The 20,361-nt window shown below is 43.2% G+C and overlaps 1 protein-coding gene across 9 annotated transcripts in view; it reads left to right on the plus strand.

The window, feature by feature from the left end:
• LOC135558687 (astrotactin-1-like) overlaps positions 1-20,361 on the plus strand; it is a 247,105-nt gene that overhangs the window by 92,477 nt on the left and 134,267 nt on the right. For all 9 annotated transcript variants that reach the window (XM_064992716.1, XM_064992721.1, XM_064992717.1 and 6 more), the window contains 2 exons: positions 8,950-9,100; positions 19,838-20,004. In XM_064992716.1, coding sequence (XP_064848788.1) covers positions 8,950-9,100; positions 19,838-20,004 — 318 coding nt within the window. The remainder of the gene's footprint in view (positions 1-8,949; positions 9,101-19,837; positions 20,005-20,361) is intronic.

A 20,361-nucleotide genomic window follows, 5' to 3' on the forward strand; every position in this document is an offset into this window, starting at 1 on the left:
ACTTTCCTATTGCTTTAAATGTTCTTTTTAATCATATATATAATTGAACGCTAGGGTAAATGGGCTCATCTTTCTACATAGAAAGCTTTAAGGTTAAAATCTATAGTGATAGTGTCTATTGAATAGTTAACCAAATAGCTAGCCGGACTATCTGCATTGAGCCTTTTTGCACTAACTTTTTTGACTCATCACATATGCTGCTGCTAATGTTTACTATCGGTCACTTTATTCCTTGTTATATCATATGCATGTACATATCTACCTCAATTACCTTGTACCCCTGCACATCAACTCAGTACTGGTGACCCGTGTATATAGCCAAGTTACTCATTGTGTATTTATTATTACTTTTATTATTACGTGATTGACTTTACTATTATGTTTCTATATTATTTCTCTCCTCATTGTTGGGAAGGGCTTGTAAGTAAGCATTTCACTGTTCGTCTACACCTTTTGTTTACGAAGCATTTGACGAATAACATTTCTCTCATAAAAATACAAAGGTTATTTTGTGTACTTATTTTAATACAAAAAAATGAATACATCATAAATGTAGCCTAAATTCAGGATAAGAATTAAACCTTCCATTTGTTTTAAATACATCATTATCTGTATGACCTGTTGGGTTAGTTCTCCATAAATGTATAAAGACAATGCCCACAGTCAATTATAAAAGAAAATTGGCAAGTTTGATAAAATCTTTAAATATCAAATATGTTTCTTTCAGGCAATCTCTGGGGAAGCATTCTGGGAGTGGGTGAAGGAGCAAATGAATACTATCTACAAAACAAGAGAGGCTATTCTTTCTTTCCCCTCGACAAGGTTCATGGCAGTGTTATTATAAAAGTACTCAGTTTATCATGTAAACTCAGCAAAAAAAGAAACGTCCCCTTTTCAGGACCCTGTCTTTCAAAGATAATTCGTAAAAATCCAAATAACTTCACAAATCTTCATTGTAAATGGTTTAACCACTGTTTCCCATGCTTGTTCAATGAACCATAAACAATTAATGAACATGCACCTGTGGAACGGTCGTTAAGACAATAACAGCTTACAGACGGTAGGCAATTAAGGTGACAGTTATGAAAACTTCGGACACTAAGTAGGTCTTTCTACTGACTCTGAAAAACACCAAAAGAAAGGCCCAGGGTCCCAGCTCATCTGAGTGAATGTGCCTTAGGCATGCTGCAAGGAGGCATGAGGACTGCAGAAGTGCCCAGGGTCCCAGCTCATCTGAGTGAATGTGCCTTATGCATGCTGCAAGGAGGCATGAGGACTGCAGAAGTGCCCAGGGTCCCAGCTCATCTGAGTGAATGTGCCTTAGGCATGCTGCAAGGAGGCATGAGGACTGCAGAAGTGCCCAGGGTCCCTGCTCATCTGAGTGAATGTGCCTTAGGCATGCTGCAAGGAGGCATGAGGACTGCAGAAGTGCCCAGGGTCCCAGCTCATCTGAGTGAATGTGCCTTAGGCATGCTGCAAGGAGGCATGAGGACTGCAGAAGTGCCCAGGGTCCCAGCTCATCTGAGTGAATGTGCCTTATGCATGCTGCAAGGAGGCATGAGGACTGCAGAAGTGCCCAGGGTCCCAGCTCATCTGAGTGAATGTGCCTTAGGCATGCTGCAAGGAGGCATGAGGACTGCAGAAGTGCCCAGGGTCCCAGCTCATCTGAGTGAATGTGCCTTAGGCATGCTGCAAGGAGGCATGGGGACTGCAGATATGCCCAGGATCCCTGCTCATCTGCGTGAATGTGCCTTAGGCATGCTGCAAGGAGGCATGAGGACTGCAGATGTGCCCAGGGTCCCTGCTCATCTGCGTGAACGTGCCTTAGGCATGCTGCAAGGAGGCATGAGGACTGCAGATAGAACTAGAACTAGCAAATCTGGTGCAGTCCATGAGGAGGAGATGCACTGCAGTACTTAATGCAGCTGGTGGCCACACCAGATACTGACTGACTTTTTATTTTGAGCCACCCCCCTTTGTTCAGGCACACATTATTCCATTTCTGTTAGTCACATGTGTCAGGCATATGTGTATAGGTGGCAGGGAAGTCATGCGCAGGAGAGTCAAACGGAGTGTAAAATGGAGTCTTTTAATAAAGTCCAAGTAACATGCTCCATAACACTAAATAGACAAATGAATAATAAATAAATATGGGTACGAAGACCCGTCGCGCACCTATACAAAAACACTACACTGACGATAAACAATCTCTGACAAAGACACGAGGGGAAACAGAGGGTTAAATACACAACAGGTAATGAATGGGATTGAAAACAGGTGTGTGGGAAGACAAGACAAAACCAATGGAAAATGAAAAATGGATCAATGATGGCTAGAAGACCGGTGACGTCGAACGCCGAGCACCGCCCAAACAAGGAGAGGCAAGGTCTTCGGCAGAAGTGCGCGTCGACACCGGCCTCGGGGACGTCCCAGAGGGCGAGGTGCAGGGCGATCCGGATGGAGACGGTGGAATTCTGATAACATGGAAGGATCTAACACGTCCTCCACCGGAACCCAGCATCTCTCCTCCGGCCCGTCACCCTCCCAGTCCACGAGGTACTGTGGTGTCGCCCGACATCTCGAATCCAAAAATGGATCGAACAGAGTACGCCGGAACCCCCTCAATGTCTAGAGGAGGCGGAGGAACATCACGCACTTCAGCCTCCTGGAGCGGGCCAGCCACCACCGGCCTGAGGAGAGACACATGGAAAGAGGGGTTAATACGGTAATTAGTGGGCAGTTGTAACCTATAACATACCTCGTTCACTCTCCTCAGGACTTTAAATGGCCCCACAAACCGCGGACCCAGCTTCCGGCAGAGCAGGCGGAGGGGCAGGTTTCGGGTCGAGAGCCAGACCCTGTCCCCTGGTGCGAACACTGGGGCCTCACTGCGGCGACGGTCTGCGGCAATTTTCTGGTGCCTTATGGCACGCTGAAGGTGGACGTGGGCTGCCTCCCAGGTTTCCTCAGCGTGCCGAAACCAATTGTCCACCGCAGGTGCCTCGGTCAGGCTCTGATGCCAAGGAGCCAGAACCGGCTGATACCCTAATACACATTGAAAAGGAGCAAGGTTAGTGGAGGAGTGACGTAGCGAGTTCTGAGCCATCTCTGCCCAGGGCATGAACTTCGCCCACTCCCCCGGCCGATCCTGGCAATAAGACCGCAGAAACCTACCTACATCCTGGTTAACTCTCTCCACCTGCCCATTACTCTCGGGGTGAAAACCTGAGGTAAGACTAACTGAGATCCCAGACGCTCCATGAACGCCTTCCAGAACCTTGATGTGAACTGGGGACCCCGATCAGACACTATATCCTCAGGCACCCCATAGTGCCGGAAAACATGTGTAAACAGGGCCTCTGCAGTTTGTAAGGCCATAGGGAGACCGGGCAAAGGGAGGAGACGACAGGACTTTGAAAACCGATCCACAACGACCAGGATCGTGGTGTAACCCTGTGAAGGTGGAAGATCAGTCAAAAAATCCAGCGACAGGTGCGACCACGGCCGTTGAGGAATGGGTAGAGGTTGTAGCTTACCTCTGGGCAGGTGTCTAGGAGCCTTGCACTGGGCGCACACCGAGCAGGAAGAAACATAAATCCTCACGTCCTTAGCTAAAGTGGGCCACCAGTACCTCCCATCAAGACAGCGCATCGTCCGACATATCCCAGGATGACCAGAGGAGGGTGACGTGTGAGCCCAATAGATTAATCGGTCGCGGACAGCAGATGGAACGTACAGACGACCAGCTGGACACTCAGGGGGAGAGGGCTCTGCACGTGACGCCCGCTCAATGTCCGCGTCCAGCTCCCACACAAAAGGCGCCACCAGACACGAAGCTGGGAGTATGGGAGTGGGATCCATGGATCGCTCCTCTGTGTCATACAGCCGAGACAATGCGTCTGCCTTAACATTCTGGGAGCCTGGTCTGTAAGAAAGAGTAAACACAAAACGAGTGAAAAACATGGCCCACCTTGCCTGGCGAGGAATCAATCTCTTCGCCTGCCGGATGTACTCCAGATTGCGGTGGTCAGTCCAGATGAGAAAAGGGTGTTTCGCCCCCTCAAGCCAATGCCTCCACACCTTCAAGGCTTCTACGACAGCTAACAGCTCTTGGTTCACCACATCATAGTTTCGCTCTGCCGGGCTGAGCTTATTCGAAAAGAAAGCACAGGGGAGAAGCTTCAGTGGCATACCCGAACGCTGAGAGAGCACTGCTCCTATCACAGCTTCGGATGCGTCCACCTCCACTATGAATGGCAAAGAGGGATCCGGATGAGCCAACACAGGCACCGAGGTAAACGGAGTCTTCAGGTGCCCAAAAGCCCTGTTCGCCTCAGCCGACCACTGCAAGCGCACCGGGCCCCCCTTTAGCAGTGAGGTAATGGGAGCAGCCACCTGACCAAAACCCCGGATAAACCTCCGGTAGTAATTGGCAAACCCCAAAAAACGCTGCAACTCCTTTACCGTGGTTGGAGTCGGCCAATTACGCACGGTTGTAATGCGGCCGCTCTCCATCTCCATTCCTGAAGTGGAAATCCGATGCCCTAGGAAGGAGATGGATTGTTGGAAGAACAAGCATTTCTCAGCCTTGACATATAGATCATGCTCCAACAGGCGACCAAGCACCCTACGCACCAGGGACACATGCTCGGCACGTGTAGCAGAGTATATCAGAATATCATCGATATACACCACTACACCCTGCCCGTGCAGGTCCCTGAAGATCTCATCTACAAATGACTGGAAAACTGATGGAGCATTCATCAACCCATATGGCATGACAAGGTACTCATAATGACCTGAGGTGGTGCTAAATGCCGTCTTCCACTCATCACCCTTCCGAATACGCACCAGATTGTACGCACTCCTGAGATCCAATTTTGTGGAAAAACGTGCCCCGTGCATTAACTCAATAACCGTATTGATCAGAGGTAGCGGGTAACTATATTTCACTGTGATTTTATTAAGACCTCGATAATCAATGCACGGGCGTAAACCGCGATCTTTTTTTTGACAAAAAAGAAACTCGAAGAGACGGGAGAAATGGATGGCTGAATGAACCCCTGATGCAGGGATTCAGAGACATATGTCTCCATAGCATCCGTCTCCGCTTGCGACAGGGGAAACACGTGACTCTTGGGATATGCAGCGTCTACCAGGCGATCTATCGCACAATCCCCCCGTCGATGGGGTGGTAATTGAGTCGCCTTCTTTTTACAGAAGGCGAGAGCCAAATCGGCATATTCGGGGGGAATGCGCACGGTGGAGACCTGGTCTGGACTTTCCACCGTAGTAGCACCAACGGAAACCCCTAAACACCTACCTGAGCATTCTCGCGACCACCCCGTGAGAGCCCTCTGTGGCCAAGAAACAGTGAGGTTATGGCAAGCTAACCAGGGTAGGCCTAGCACCACAGAATATGCAGGAGAATCAATAAGGAAAAGACTAATCTTCTCCTTGTGACCCTCCTGCGTTATCATACACAAAGGTGCGGTTACCTCCCTGATGAACCCTGACCCTAATGGGTGACTATCTAAGGCATGAATAGGGAAAGGCATATCCACAGGAACAATAGGGATTCCTAAACTATGAGCTAAACCTTTATTAATGAAATTCCCAGCCGCACATGAATCTACTAGCGCCTTATACTGGGAATGCAGTGAAAAATCAGGAAAAGAGACCGAGACAAAGATTAGTGCAACAGAGGGCTCTGGATGACAATGGTGCCTACTCACCTGGGGTGATGCCAGAATGCCCTGCCTGCCTTCTCTATTCCCAGAGGAACCAACCCGGCACCGACCAGCAGCATACCCTCTGCGACCATGAATGGTGCTCGAGTGGGAACCCCCTCCGGTCTCCCTGCGCACCATCCCTCCCAATTCCATAGGTTCGGGAGAGAGGGTGCGGGAGAATGGAACAACCAGACCCCGATCTAGACGTCCATGAGTAGCCAGCATGTTGTCCAGCTTGATGGACATGTCCACCAGCTGGTCGAAGGTGAGGGTGGTGTCTCTACAGGCCAGCTCCCGACGGACGTCCTCGCGTAGACTACAACGGTAATGGTCGATCAGGGCCCTGTCGCTCCATCCAGCGCCGGCAGCCAAGGTCCTAAACTCCAAAGCAAACTCCTGTGCACTCCTCGTCTCCTGCCTCAGATGATAGAGGAGCTCACCGCTGCTTTGCTTTCAGGTGGATGATCGAATACTATCCGGAATTGGTGGGTGAACTCCTCAAAATGGTCCAACTCCGCATCCTCCCTTCTACACACAGTGCTGGCCCATTCCAGGGCTTTCCTGGTGAGGCATGAGACGAGGGCGTAACTCTTCTCACGGTCAGATGGTACTGGGGAGGCCGTGGCTAGATACAAGTTCAGTTTAAGGAGGAAACCCTGGCAGCCGGCAGTATCTCCGTTGTATCCCGTGGGTAGGGATAAATGGATCTTCGGTTCCGGAGAGGAAAAAACGTTCACGGGAGATTCCGGTTGTGGTGGCGCAGGAGAAACTCCCTGTCTCTCCCAGCGATCCATATTCTGGACAATGCGATCCATGACGGAGCTTATACAGTCAATCTCCTCCTCTTGTTCCCGAACGCGTTCCTCCAGCTCCTTGAGCATAGTGTAATCTCCTGCTGACTTCATATTTTTGGTCAGAGATTCTGTCAGGCATATGTGTATAGGTGGCAGGGAAGTCAGACGCAGGAGAGTCAAATGGAGTGTAAAATGGAGTATTTTAATAAAGTCCAAGTAACATGCTCCATAAAACTAAATAGACAAATGAATAATAAATAAATATGGGTACGAAGACCCATCGCGCACCTATACAAAAACACTACACTGACGATAAACAATCTCTGACAAAGACATGAGGGGAAACAGAGGGTTAAATACACAACAGGAAATGAATGGGATTGAAAACAGGTGTGTGGGAAGACAAGACAAAACCAATGGAAAATGAAAAATGGATCAATGATGGCTAGAAGACGTCGAACGCCGAGCACCACCCGAACAAGGAGAGGCAACAACATGTCTGTGGAACTTGTTCAGTTCATGTCTCAGTTGTTGAATCTTGTTATGATCATACAAATATGTACACATGTTAAGTTTGCTGAAAATAAACACAGTTCACAGTGAGAGGACATTTCTTTTTTTGCTGAGTTTATATTCCACTTCAATGGCATGGTGATTTAGCATCCTGAAAATAAGAATGTACGCCCAAGCTTTGTTCTTCATCCACCCTTTCTATTCATATTTCAATGTGATGATCTGAAATATTTTACCTTGCAAGTCTTTGAAATATTTCACATAAGGCAAATTACTGGGTAAAGAGAAGTAATTAGCCAGCCTCTATTTTTCAACTGCTAATAGCCTGAATGTCTCTTCTTTGTGTCTTTTCTGAATTATGAGCAGAGTGGACTTTCATATTTCTTAAATGTTCTTGTTAATCATGTAGATATCCAAATCAAATAAAATGTTGTTAGTCACATGCGCCGAATACAGTGAAATTTACAAGCCCCTAACCAACAATGTAGTTAAAAAATATGAATAAGAATAAGAAATAAAATGAACAAGTAATTAAAGAGCAGCAGTAAATTAACATTAGCGAGTCTATATACACGGGGTACCGGTACACAGTCAATGTGCGGGGGCACCGGTTAGTCGAGGTGATTGAGGTAATGTGTACATGTAGATATAGTCATTAAAGTGACAATTCATAGATAATAACAGAGAGTAGCAGCTGTGTAAAAGAGGGGGGGGGGCAATGCAAATAGTCTGGGTAGCCATTTGATTAGATGTTCAGGAGTCTTATGGCTTGGGGGTAGAAGCTGTTTAGAAGCCTCTTGGACCGAGACTAGGTGCTCCGGTACCGCTTGCCGTGCGGTATCAGAGAGAACAGTCTATGACTCGGGTGGCTGGAGGTTAGGGTAAATGGTCTTATCTTTCTATATAATGTTTTAAGATTCAAATTTACATTGATTGTGTCTATTGAAGACCACTAATGTATGGTCTAGATTCAATCACACATGCAGGATTTGTGCAACCGTGGGAGAGATCTCATACGCTATGTAGCTGCACCTGTAACCCTCCTCATGAATCCGTGTTAAACAACATGATGACAAGGATGGATGATTTCACTCATGTAAATACAAAGGTTATTTTCCGTACTTAATACAAAAAATGTATGCGTCATAATTGTTTTAAATGCATCATTATCTGTATGACCTGTTGGGTTAGTTCGCCATAAATGTATAAAGACAATGCCCACAGTTAATTATAAAAGAAAATTGGCTAGTTTGATAAAATCTTGAAATATCAAATATGTTTATTTCAGGCAATCTCTGGGGAAGCATTCTGGGAGTGGGTGAAGGAGCAAATGAATACTATCTACAAAACAAGACAGGCTATTCTTTCTTTCCCCAAGGCAAGGTTCATGGCAGTGTTATTATAAAAGTACTCAGTTTATCATATATATTCCACTTCAATGGCATGGTGATTTAGCATCCTGAAAATAAGAATGTACGCCCAAGCTTTGTTCTTCATCCACCCTTTCTATTCATATTTCAATGTGATGATCTGGAATATTTTACCTTGCAAGTCTTTGAAATATTTCACATAATAGAGACAAAACAGATGGCTTGGAGCAAGGTTATAGCAATAAAGCACTGTAAACCGTACCGTAAAACCAATGCTTTTCATCAAACACATCTTAGGCCCTTTGCAAAGCAGGGTTGCTTTGAAATTCAAGTTTTGGCTGCTCTGACTGAAGCACATCATTAAGTTTCAAAATGAAAGATGCATTTGATGCACTGTTTTGTGATGAGGACTACAACGAACCCATTGTCAATCAACAGACTATAACCAAAGAGGGACATTTGATTGCTAGCGACTGACGATTTTGTTTTTTTGCTGAGGGGGAAGATTCTAATGTTTTTGTTTGTGTTTTATTTTGCCAGAGAAGAGCTGATGATCTCCTCATCGTTTGACAGTCTGGAGGTTTTGCTGGACTCGTTTGGCCCGGTGCGTGACTGCTCAAAGGACAACGGTGGTTGTAGCCGAAACTTCCGCTGCGTCTCTGACCGCAAGCTTGATTCCAGTGGATGCATGGTGAGTGAACCACTGTACCCCCTTTACAGTGCTACCTCTCTTTGTTTGCTTACAGCCATGAAATGGATCAGGTATGTTCTATTTCATTCACCTTCTGTCCATGGTTTCTATCCTACTAAAAAGTTGTACTCCTAGTGTTTGTTGGTGTTTTGCAACAGATTTATGGTGAAAGATGTGAAAAACTCAGGCTGTCAACCATCTTTAAGACTATTCATTTGCTCAAGACATGAGTTTCAGGTGATCCAGCATTTCTAATTAGATGAAAGGTGATCCAGCATTTCTGATCAGATTATCTTTTTGTAACAGGTTTGAAGATAAACTTTTTGGAATTATCAGATCTTCCTCAAATGATAATAATTTATTGATTTACATTTCCTCAATATTATGCCCTCCCACCCTCAATGCATGATATTAAAATGAGATAGAGAATATCTATTCGGTGCACGAGTAGGACAGATCTAAGGCACATTTTCGATGCATTTCAGTTTCAAATGTCTGCACTGGATTGATAAAAACATCACATTTGCATCACTGCAGTGAACTTTTCAAAACATGACTGTCATGGCAAAAAAACATTAGTAATCAAAAGACTGTCTCAAAATGTTGGTTTAACATGGCTATCAAGACCATTCTCTGACTCAGCAAAGGGCTGTATGTAATGTCTAAACTGGTTTTGACCAAGTTGTTTGTGTAGGAACTGTATTTCACACTTGAATGTGAATTATATATGAGAAGACACTATTTTAATCGACAACAAACATTCATTATTGTATCCGTCATAGTTAACAATTGCAATTTGAGTACAGAGGCCATACTTGGACATCAATGCAAGTGTTCTTTCACAGCTTTGGGGTCCCTAGCATCATCTGAAAATACATCCGTGTTCTGCACCAATGCAATTAAGATTCCTGTTTGTTAGAAGGCCTGACTTGGTTTGCTGTTCATTCAGATACAAGTGCGTAGAAAATCACCTAATTTGTTTCTTTGAGGCTTGTAAATGTCAAAATCTTGCTGCTCAAGTAAATGTAATTTCAATGCCGAGCGATTAGATTTAGCAAACAATATATTGCCCTCGTTGAGAACATTTTCCTTCTGCTCTAATTGTGCTGGTGGACAGACCTACCTACATGCAGCTGTCACAGAGTTCACAACCAACAGCATGCAGACTCCCTGGTATTCCACTTCTTGTAACAGATGTACATGACCTGTGACCTATAGTATCAATGGTTTCCAGTATCTAAAAGTCATGACTAAATGTATTGATTTATTACAAAATATATTGCAGGGTTTGACATTTAAACACAGGAAAGAGCATTGCAATATCAGAGGGCACAACATATATCTATGTCATGTTGTGGAAATGATTCTTATATGATATTAAATTAGGATTATAATACATATTAATAATTCATTTAATTTGTAAAGTGTATTTCTCACACCCAAGGCGAACATTATTTTTTTTTTTTAGATAAAAATAATGCACAACAAAGGACATAGAACACAGACAACAAAGCTATATACCGAACAGTTGTCGTCAGATCCGGAGGACATGAGAACAGACTTAAGAGGTCCTGTTAATTAATTAGTCAATGATAGCAGCTCTACCACTGAGCTCTGAAGTAGACAACAGTCTCAGAAGGTATTTGTTAACATGCTCAAGCTTCATGAAATACTTAGACATGTGCCCCTAGTTTATGTAACTGCAAAATACATCCAATCATCAAATTAGAATCATATTTTCGTTTTGTATTTGTTTTCTCCCCTATTTCTGTCATGAAGCAAAAGCCCTGATACTTTCAGCAACTGATTATACTGAAAGAATATTAATAGATATGCATCATGTTGATCTTTATTTCTAAACATTTCCTTGCATACCTCATGCTTTTATGGAGATAACCGTTTCTATTGTGATATTGTCACGTTCGTCTAATGAATTAACGGACCAAGGCTGTCACGTAGAGTAGGCCAGAAGGCTAAACTGGATAACCTAACCTCTATCAAAATAAAAAGATGGCGGAACCGCAAAAGTTCTTCTGTGCAAAGGTATTTATTTACAAGTGATTCCAGAACAAAAAACAACAGTACTGCCATCAACGTCTACCTTATGGGACAGCTTAAAAACAATGCTGCCCCATCCACAACTCAATCCAAACTGCCTCTTCATGACTGAAAGAGAGGCTCCTTTTGTAGGGCTAGCCCCTCCCCTCAGAACAATTAACCCTAATTAATTAATCAATTAACAATACAAACCTACATTTTCCATGAACTAAACATACTAAAGGATATACATTGCAACACGGTTTTAAACAATATCACAACATAACATTTACAACATTACATCACTACTGACAATATCTTTCAGTATGCCCATATGCATTAATGAGCCATTTGGGACAGGCACAATAAAGCCAACCCAATTCCCTTAGCTCAGGTCCTTTTCCAGCATACCCGGAAGCTACAGAGATGGAGAGAGAGGAACAGAACAAACAAACAATGCGCTCATCCACAACATTGATAAGTATAATAATTATTGTATCTCTCAAATATGAACATTGACAAGTGTAAAATGCATGCACCAAGACAGAAGTTAATTTGTGTGTCGACCCACATTGTTAACTTATCTTATAATGGCGCAGGGAGGAGTGATGAATATGTGTGTGCGTTAAAGAACCAAATGCTGCCCGCGGCCAGTGGCGAACTTCTACGTCACAAAGGCACAGCGTACGTAGAGTTAAAATTTAGACAGTGAAACTTAGAAAAAAACAAACAATAAAGAATAAACGAAATGACAATGCAGTGCTAACAGGCAACTAAACATAAACAATATCCCGTAACCACCAGGTGGAAAAATGCAACTTAAGTATGATCCCCAATTAGAGACAATGATTACCAGCTGCCTCTAATTGGGAATCATACACAAACCCCAGCATAGAAAATAAACCTCGAACCCCACATAGAAATAATAAACTAGACTAAACACCCCTAGTCACGCCCTGACCTACACTACCATAGAAAATACAGGCTTTCTATGGTCAGGACGTGACAGACATGGATTATTGTCTGTATCACCCAGACCTACCTGAAGCTCTGGATTTTTGACTCATGGTACTGAAGGTTTAATATGGACATCCCATTTATAAACATGCATTTGCAAGCTTAGATCCCCAATAAGGAAACAATATTTTTCCTACCAGCTCCTACTAAGTGTCCACTCTTGTTACTGCAAGATATCCAGGATGGTGCCATCTGTTGGATATATTACTTGGCGTTTTGTAATTACCTTGTGACGAGGTATATGAATGATGCTTTCATCCGTCAAATCATAGTGATAACTGGCTGGGACCCAGAGGCCGAATCCACAAATCAATTAACACCTTGTCTGAGTCCATGCTGCCAGTCTTGTCTCGTCATGTTTAAGATCTCTCCTAGCATGAGCCGAAGCCGCCTGACCCACTCTGTCTTGGCTGATGTATGGCACTCCTGAGGAGAGACAGTGCAGTCGTTTGGAAGTAATGTCTAATAATCACCTAATTATTAAGCGATTCATTAGCTCTCGTCTACTCCTGCGAGAACAGGGGAAATGTGAGGCTGTCTGTCCAGCCGCCTGCCACCAGAACAAATTGGGCCCTGTCCAAACAAAGCGTCAGCCTGCAGTGTGGGATGTGTCCCTACCAACAGAGGAGACCTTAGTATTTACATGATGCAGACATTCCGACTGTTATCCTGCAGTGAGAATGACCAGGGTGGAAATATTCCCCAATGTCCTAATTGGCCTTTGTAATTGGTTTATAGACATTTATTCTTTCATTTGATGTTCCATTGGTGAAGACATTTCATCACGTATTTACAGTACTACTGGCCTGTACTACAACTGAACTTGTCAAATTTACATTTAAAACATGAGGTGTTCTGTTTGGGAGTCACATATACCTTCCCCCAGAGAACTCCTCCTTCAAAAATATATATAGATATACCTCAAAAACATATAGATATACCTTACGATTAATGGAATGCTCAATTGTGCCAGTCTAAGCTGTCCACGGTCAAACATAATCTTATTTAACTTCAGAACAAGCACCTTAACATGTTTCCCATGCTGGCCAATGCACTTTGTTACTGACATAATCCACATTCAGTTGCAACCAGCTCTGACTTGGATCCCATTTTGGACACTAAGCAGTTCTGAGCTGAGTCGATATTTGGCCAAGGTTTTCTATGTGCATACTCCTATAGAGTAGCAGGTGCTCAGCAGCCTGCTAGTACTAATGTTTTCCTCTAAGGATCGATAGGGGGATTTAAGGTAGTACATCCTCTTTTGGGAAAATCTGCTGCAGTCTTTCCATGGACAGATGCAGAGCATGGGAATGCACCTCTGTAATCCCTAAAGCTACCTCTGAAATATGACTGGCTAGCACCAGGGGAGGTGTTGGTGAAGTTTTTTTTTTACTCTAATCCCCCTAACAAATGGTGATTTATGAAGATAATATATATGGTTTGGGAGTGGCGTTATAGAATGTCAATACAATCACTGTACAATTTTAAGTTGACATTTATGTTCCTAAGGGGTTATTATATCACTGTACTCTGGGTAATTTCACAACTCTTAAGACTACCTGATATACGTTGATAACCTCAACCGTGACATTTGGAACAGATGACATCTTCCCTTTTCTCTTGAAACTCTGCTTGCTGGATAAGTAGACCTATTCAATCTCTATTGTTCACTTTCTCCAATCTGCCTATTTGGCGTATTGGAAAATTGCAAAGTTTATCCAACTCTCTCGTAAGGATTTGTTGCTCTGTGGCAACACCACATGGCTGATTCCCATAAACTGGAAGGAGCAGGAGGAATTTATCACCATTAGTAAATGGGATTAAAAGGTACAGTGGTTCAAGGATTTTTCCAGTTCAGCCTAAATACAAAAGCTTCACAAGCCGGTACACTATTATCATTTATTGTTTCATTTCCTTAAACTGCCGGTGAAGGATGTTGTTTATTTTGTGGAGCTACATTTGTTATTCTACCTAGCAACTAAAAAAGAAATGTGTCATTTCATTACTATGAAAGGCGATATACTGTATGTTGATATTATCTATTGTTTCTCTCATGGAGGGATCTTTAGAGGACCTTTGCCATTTTTCACTTTATCTGAATCATTTCAAAGCATATGATTTATTCTACCTTTGACCTATGGATTGTTAATTCCTAAACGGTTGAGTTTTAAATCCGCAATAGAACTCTATGCAAAAATGCTGTATGGTGTAACGTCTGCTTCCAACTCACACTCTCAAACACGTAGATCCCCTGAACGCAGCTCACTCTCCAGATTCCAATCACCTGAATTCTGATCACCTGTTCACACACCTGTATGTAATTATCACACACTATTTGGTTCAGTTCTTTGCACCCCATCATTGCAAGTTATTGTTTGTTTTGTGACACACTTCTATTCGGAGCGCTGGATATCACCCTCTAATTTAATCCTCTCATGTATGATAGTTTTTGCCTGCCTCACTAATGACGCCTTTTGCCTATTCCTTGCCTGTACTTTATCCTATCGGATTTTCTGTTATTCACCTATTGCCTGATCTCCCGGACGATGTTACTAGCCTTTTCCCTGCCTTTACTGTTGACTTTTTGGTCCCCCTGTGTATGACCTTCTGCCTGCCCCTGGACCCAGCTACCTGCCGCCTCCTGTGGTCCTTTACAAATAAACACCTGCTGCGCCTCGCGCTTGAAACCAGCTCTCTGTCTCCCATTGTGTTCATTACATATGGAAATAGAACTCTATGGAAAATCCTCAAACAGTATAATGCAAACCTGAAAGCAAGCACATCTTTAATGACTATCATTCTCTTGGCAGTGGGGAAATTCTCCTGAGTTCTATTTCTGCATGTCAGTCAGAATCACCTTTATTCACCAAGTACATTTACACACACAGAATTTGGCTTACAGCAGTCAATAAGGAGAGACGTGGGGTTCACAAGCATGGGCCATCAAGGACCATTAATACATGAATTCCACTGACTTCCCTTTGCCACACTTACCCATTGCCATCGATTGCAGAGGCCCAGTGATTTAAAGAGTCTCTGCTACAGATGAGTTCGGAGATTCAATGTACCATGCTCTTTACATTACATGTGATAAATCAGTTTTCACAGTGCCCATAGCCAAGCAACAAAATCAATAGCAATGTGTCCAGGGAGGGACGAGGCGAGGGACTCCTGTTACAACATATGCCCCAATGGCCATTGATACATTAGCCATTAACCCAGTGTTAACCACTTAACCACAGATGATTGTGGACTACAGGAAAAAGAGGACCGAGCAGGCCCCCATTCTCATCGACAGGGCTGCAGTGGAGCAGGTTGAAAGTTTTAAGTTCCTTGGTGTCTCCATCACCAACAAACTAACATGGTCCAAGCACACCAAGACAGTCGTGAAGAGGGCATGACAAAACCTATTCCCCCTCAGGAGACTGAAAATATTTAGCATGGGTCCTCAGATCCCCAAAGGGTTCTAAAGCTGCACCATCGAGAGCATCCTGACTGGTTGCATCTCTGGCTGGTATGGCAACTGCTCGGCCTCTGACCGCAAGGCACTACAGAGAGTATTGCGAGCGGCCCAGTACATCACTGGGGCCAAGCTTTCTGCCATCCAGGACCTCTATACCAGGCGGTGTCAGAGGAAGGCCTTAAATATTGTCAAATACTCCAGCCACCCTAGTTATAGACTGTTCTCTCTCTGCTAATGCACAGCCAAGGATACCAGAGCGCCGAGTCTAGATCCAAGAGGCTTCTAAACAGCTTCTACCCCCAAGCTATAAGACTCCTAAACAAATGGCACCCCTTCTTTTACACCGCTGCTACTTTCTGTTGTTATCATCTATGCATAGTCACTTTAATAACTCAACCTACATCTACATATTACCTCAACTGACCAGTGCCCCCGCACATTGACTCTATACCGGTATCCCCCTGTATATAGTCTCGTTATTGTTATTTTACTACTGCTCTTTAATTACTTGTTTCTTTTATTTCTTATTCTTATCTGTATTTTTTAAACTGAATTGTTGGTTAGGGGCTCGTAAGTAAGCATTTCACTGTAAGGTCTACACCTGTTGTATTCGGCGCATGTTAAGAATACAAGAGGGCCAGCCAGACCTCCTGAGGCTTGTTCACGCTGCAGGCATTAATGCTCAAATCATTTTTGATTTTCAAATCCATTTTGAAATACTGTTCGTCCAAATAGAAAATTACAAGTGACCAAATCAGATTTGGTGACTTGCACAGTGGTTCATTCTCGTGCTGATTAGTGGTCGTGCTTCCTATGACTCAGAAGTTATGTAGCAAGCTAATGCTAATGTAGCAACTGGATGTTTCCCAGTTGCTTTGAATGTCCAAAATCATAGTGTAGTTTAAAGGCTCAAAGGATAAGATGATCCACAGCACTCAAGCCACAGCACTCAACTAGCTAGCTAGGTAGCTGTTTAGTTTTATAGCACATTCACTCATTTGCTTGTAAACAATTAAAAAGCTAGTTAGCTGCCAATGTTCTTGTTAAACCATCAACAGAATAGCCAGCAAGCAACAAGATATGCCAAATAACAGTCTAAAAAACATTTGAGGGCAAATAAATCAGATTTAACCATTCAGACACAAGTCACCAGGAATCAGATATGAATATGATTTAAAACCACCTATAAAGGTAGTTTTGAATGTGGCTTGAACTGTCCATTTCTATGTGATGTTTGACTGTTCAGACTGCAGGAAAAAGAACAGATTCGACTTGGATATGCAAAAAAAACAGCCAATTTCAACAAGGCTTTGGTGTAATGACATACGTGTATCTTCACCTGCCCTTGTTGTTAGTGGTGGGATGGGTCATAATGATCTACAGTAAGGAGAGGGATTTTGTTAGGAAAGACATACAGTTGAAGTCAGAAGTTTACAGACACCTTAGTTAAATATATTTAAACTCAGTTTTTCACAATTCCTGACATTTAATCCTAGTAAAAATTCCCTGTCTTAGGTCAGTTAGGATCCCCACTTTATTTTAAGGATGTGGAATGTCATAATAATAGTAGAGAGAATGATTTATTTCAGCTTTTATTTCTTTCATCACATTCCCAGTGGGTCAGAAGTTTACATACAGTCAATTAGTATTTGGTAGCATTGCCTTAAACAATTTAAACTTGGGTCAAACGTTTCGGGTGGCTTTCCACAAGGTTCCCACAATAAGTTGGGTGAATTTTGGCCCATTCTTCCTGACAGAGCTGGTGTAACTGAGTCAGGTTTGTAGGCCTCCTTGCTAGCACACGCGTTTCAGTTCTGCCCACAAATCTTCTTAGGATTGAGGTCAGGGCTTTGTGATGGCCACTCCCAATACCTTGACTTTGTTGTCCTTAATCCATTTTGTCACAACTTTGGAAGTATGCTTGGGGTCATTGCCCATTTGGAAGACCAATTTGCAACCAAGCTTTAACTTCCTGACTGATGTCCTGAGATGTTGCTTCAATATATCCACCTAATTTTCCAACCTCATGATGCCATCTATTTTGTGAAGTGCACCAATCCCTCCTGCAGCAAAGCACCCCCACAACATGACTGCCACTCCCGTGCTTCACGGTTGGGATGGTATTCTTCGGCTTGCAAGCCTCCCCCTTTTTACTCCAAACATAACGATGGTCATTATGGCCAAACAGTTCTATTTTTGTTTCATAATTTCTCTGAAAAGTACCATCTTTGTCCCCATGTGTAGTTGCAAACCATAGTCTGGCTTTTTTATGGAGGTTTTTTAGCAGTGGCTTCTTCCATGCTGAGTGGCCTTTCAGATTATGTCAATATAGGACTTGCTTTACTGTGGATATAGATAATTTTGTACCTGTTTCCTGCAGCATCTTCACAAGGTCCTTTGCTGTTGTTCTGGGATTGATTTGCACTTTTTGCACCAAAGTACGTTCATCTCTAGGAGACAGAACGCATCTCCTTCCTGAGCGGTACGACGGCTGTGTGGGCCCATGGTGTTTATACTTGCGCACTATTGTTTGTACAGATGACCGTGGTACCTTCAGGCATTTGGAAATTGCTCCCAAGGATGACCCAGACTTGTTGAGGTCTACATTTCTTTTGATTTTCCCATGATGTCAAGCAAAGAGGCACTGAGTTGGAATGTAGGCCTTGAAATACATCCACAGGTACACCTCCAATTGACTCAAATTATGTCAATTAGCCAATCAGAAGCTTATAAAGCCATGAAATAATTTTCTGGAATTTTCCAAGCTGTTTAAAGCCACAGTCAACTTAGTGTATGTAAACTTCTGACACATTGGAATTGTGATACAGTGAAATAATCTGTCTGTAAACAATTGTTGGAAAAATGACTTGTGTCATGCACAAAGTAGATGTCCTAACCGACTTGGCAAAACAATAGTTTGTTAAAAAGAAATGTGTGGAGTGGTTCACAAACTAGTTTTAATGACTCCAACCTAAGTGTAGGTACATTTCTGACTTCAACGGTACATAACATCTACAGGTGCATACAATCTGAAATCTTATATTAAAGAAATACTCAGCGAAATGACATTGCGACAAGTAGCACCACACATATTGAGATGAGCGAGATGCCAGACTTCGTTCACACACAGTCACACACAGTATCTGCGCATTTGCATGGGTTTACTTCATGCTGTTTAGAGCGTAGTAGCCAGAGCACTAAAACCACAGAGAAGTTGAGCCTCGCACTTAAACGCTGTTATTTGCTGCAGAAATTGACCTACTATATTGTATCTACGTCATATCGCTGAGCCAGTCTACCTTTAATACTGAAAACTCCACAAGGACTGATGTAGGACAATTCTGGATTTTCAGTGCTTCTGTTTGACTCAACTTATGAAGTTCCAATTCATGTTAGACCCCTTAGAGTCGATTGATGCACTGCTTCATGTTTGATCCCCATCAAAATGTGTCAGTTTGAGCGAGAGGTATCAAGATTCAGCCTACTCTTTCAACCGAATACTTTTGTCATCCCACAGGGCACAAATGTCAATTCCACGCCTGTTCCATGTTGGTTCAACCTAATTTGGAAACAACATTGAGTCAACCAGTGTGTGCCCACTGGGATGAGGCCAGGATTGATGGGCACTGGAGACTTGGGAGAGTAATTAAATAAATAAATATATATGTAGCTTATGCTTCCTTATTCCTTATTACATAGTATGTTCCTCTTTTCTACGGGCAGGGGTGCCTTGTTAAGTATCATCCCATCAAAGTACCCTTTGAAGGAATGTCTGACAGAAAATGTGAATTTGGCATCACTGGCCTCTGAAAGATTGCTTTGGGAAGGATAGGGGAGTCTTTGTAACTCTGGAAGCAGGTGTAGAGTTGGAGAAGTTCTGGATGCCTCTGTGAATTTAGGCCTCATGTATCTTTGTTAGCAGCACATCTTTTGTGGTGTGACAGAGTTCATCGAATGTTGTTTAGGGAAATATAATCAAAGCTGTTACCTTGATTCTCTCTCATTTTGCTAACCCACTTTTCTACAATTTGTACAAACACACATGGGATCTGGATGTGTCTGATCTCTACTTATTTCTGTGTGAGCTAAAGATTTGGAACATGATTACATTTGAGCAATATGAAACCAGATCACATCCCTAGTGTGTTTTAGTTGATCTGTGCCCCTATTGTTTTTGACTTTCTGTGCCATCGTGTATACTTTATTCCCGTTCTTTCTAGTGCCCTCCTGGACTGAGTCCCATGAAGGATGGCACAGGCTGCTACGACCACCACATTGGCATCGACTGCTCTGACGGCTTTAACGGAGGCTGTGAACAACTGTGCCTCCAGCAACTCGCCCCCCTGGAGGATGACCCCACCCTTTACAACATCCAGATGTTCTGCGGGTGAGAGAACACTCCTGAACTTGGATGCATCTCAAATGGCAACCTATTCTCTTGTATTTTGTGTTGCAAACACAGTGCTATTTGGTATGCAGGCCCTGTCTCTGTGGCACTGAACTGATTTAACAGTGTCACATTCTGAAGTGTTTAAAAAGGAGGACAGAAGTTTACAATGTAGGAAATCCTAACAATACCATGATAGTAGGGAAGGGAAAGGGAATACCTAGTCAGTTGCACAACCGATTGCATCTACCAAAATGTTGTTGGGTTCTGATTTCTTGACTTATGAAATATACTTATTCCTTTCACTGAGGGAGAGAGGGTAATTTATAACCTTTACATTATGTCAGGATATATTAT

The sequence above is a fragment of the Oncorhynchus masou genome, chromosome 17, assembly GCF_036934945.1.
Source record: "Oncorhynchus masou masou isolate Uvic2021 chromosome 17, UVic_Omas_1.1, whole genome shotgun sequence".
Taxonomy (NCBI): Eukaryota; Metazoa; Chordata; class Actinopteri; order Salmoniformes; family Salmonidae; genus Oncorhynchus; species Oncorhynchus masou.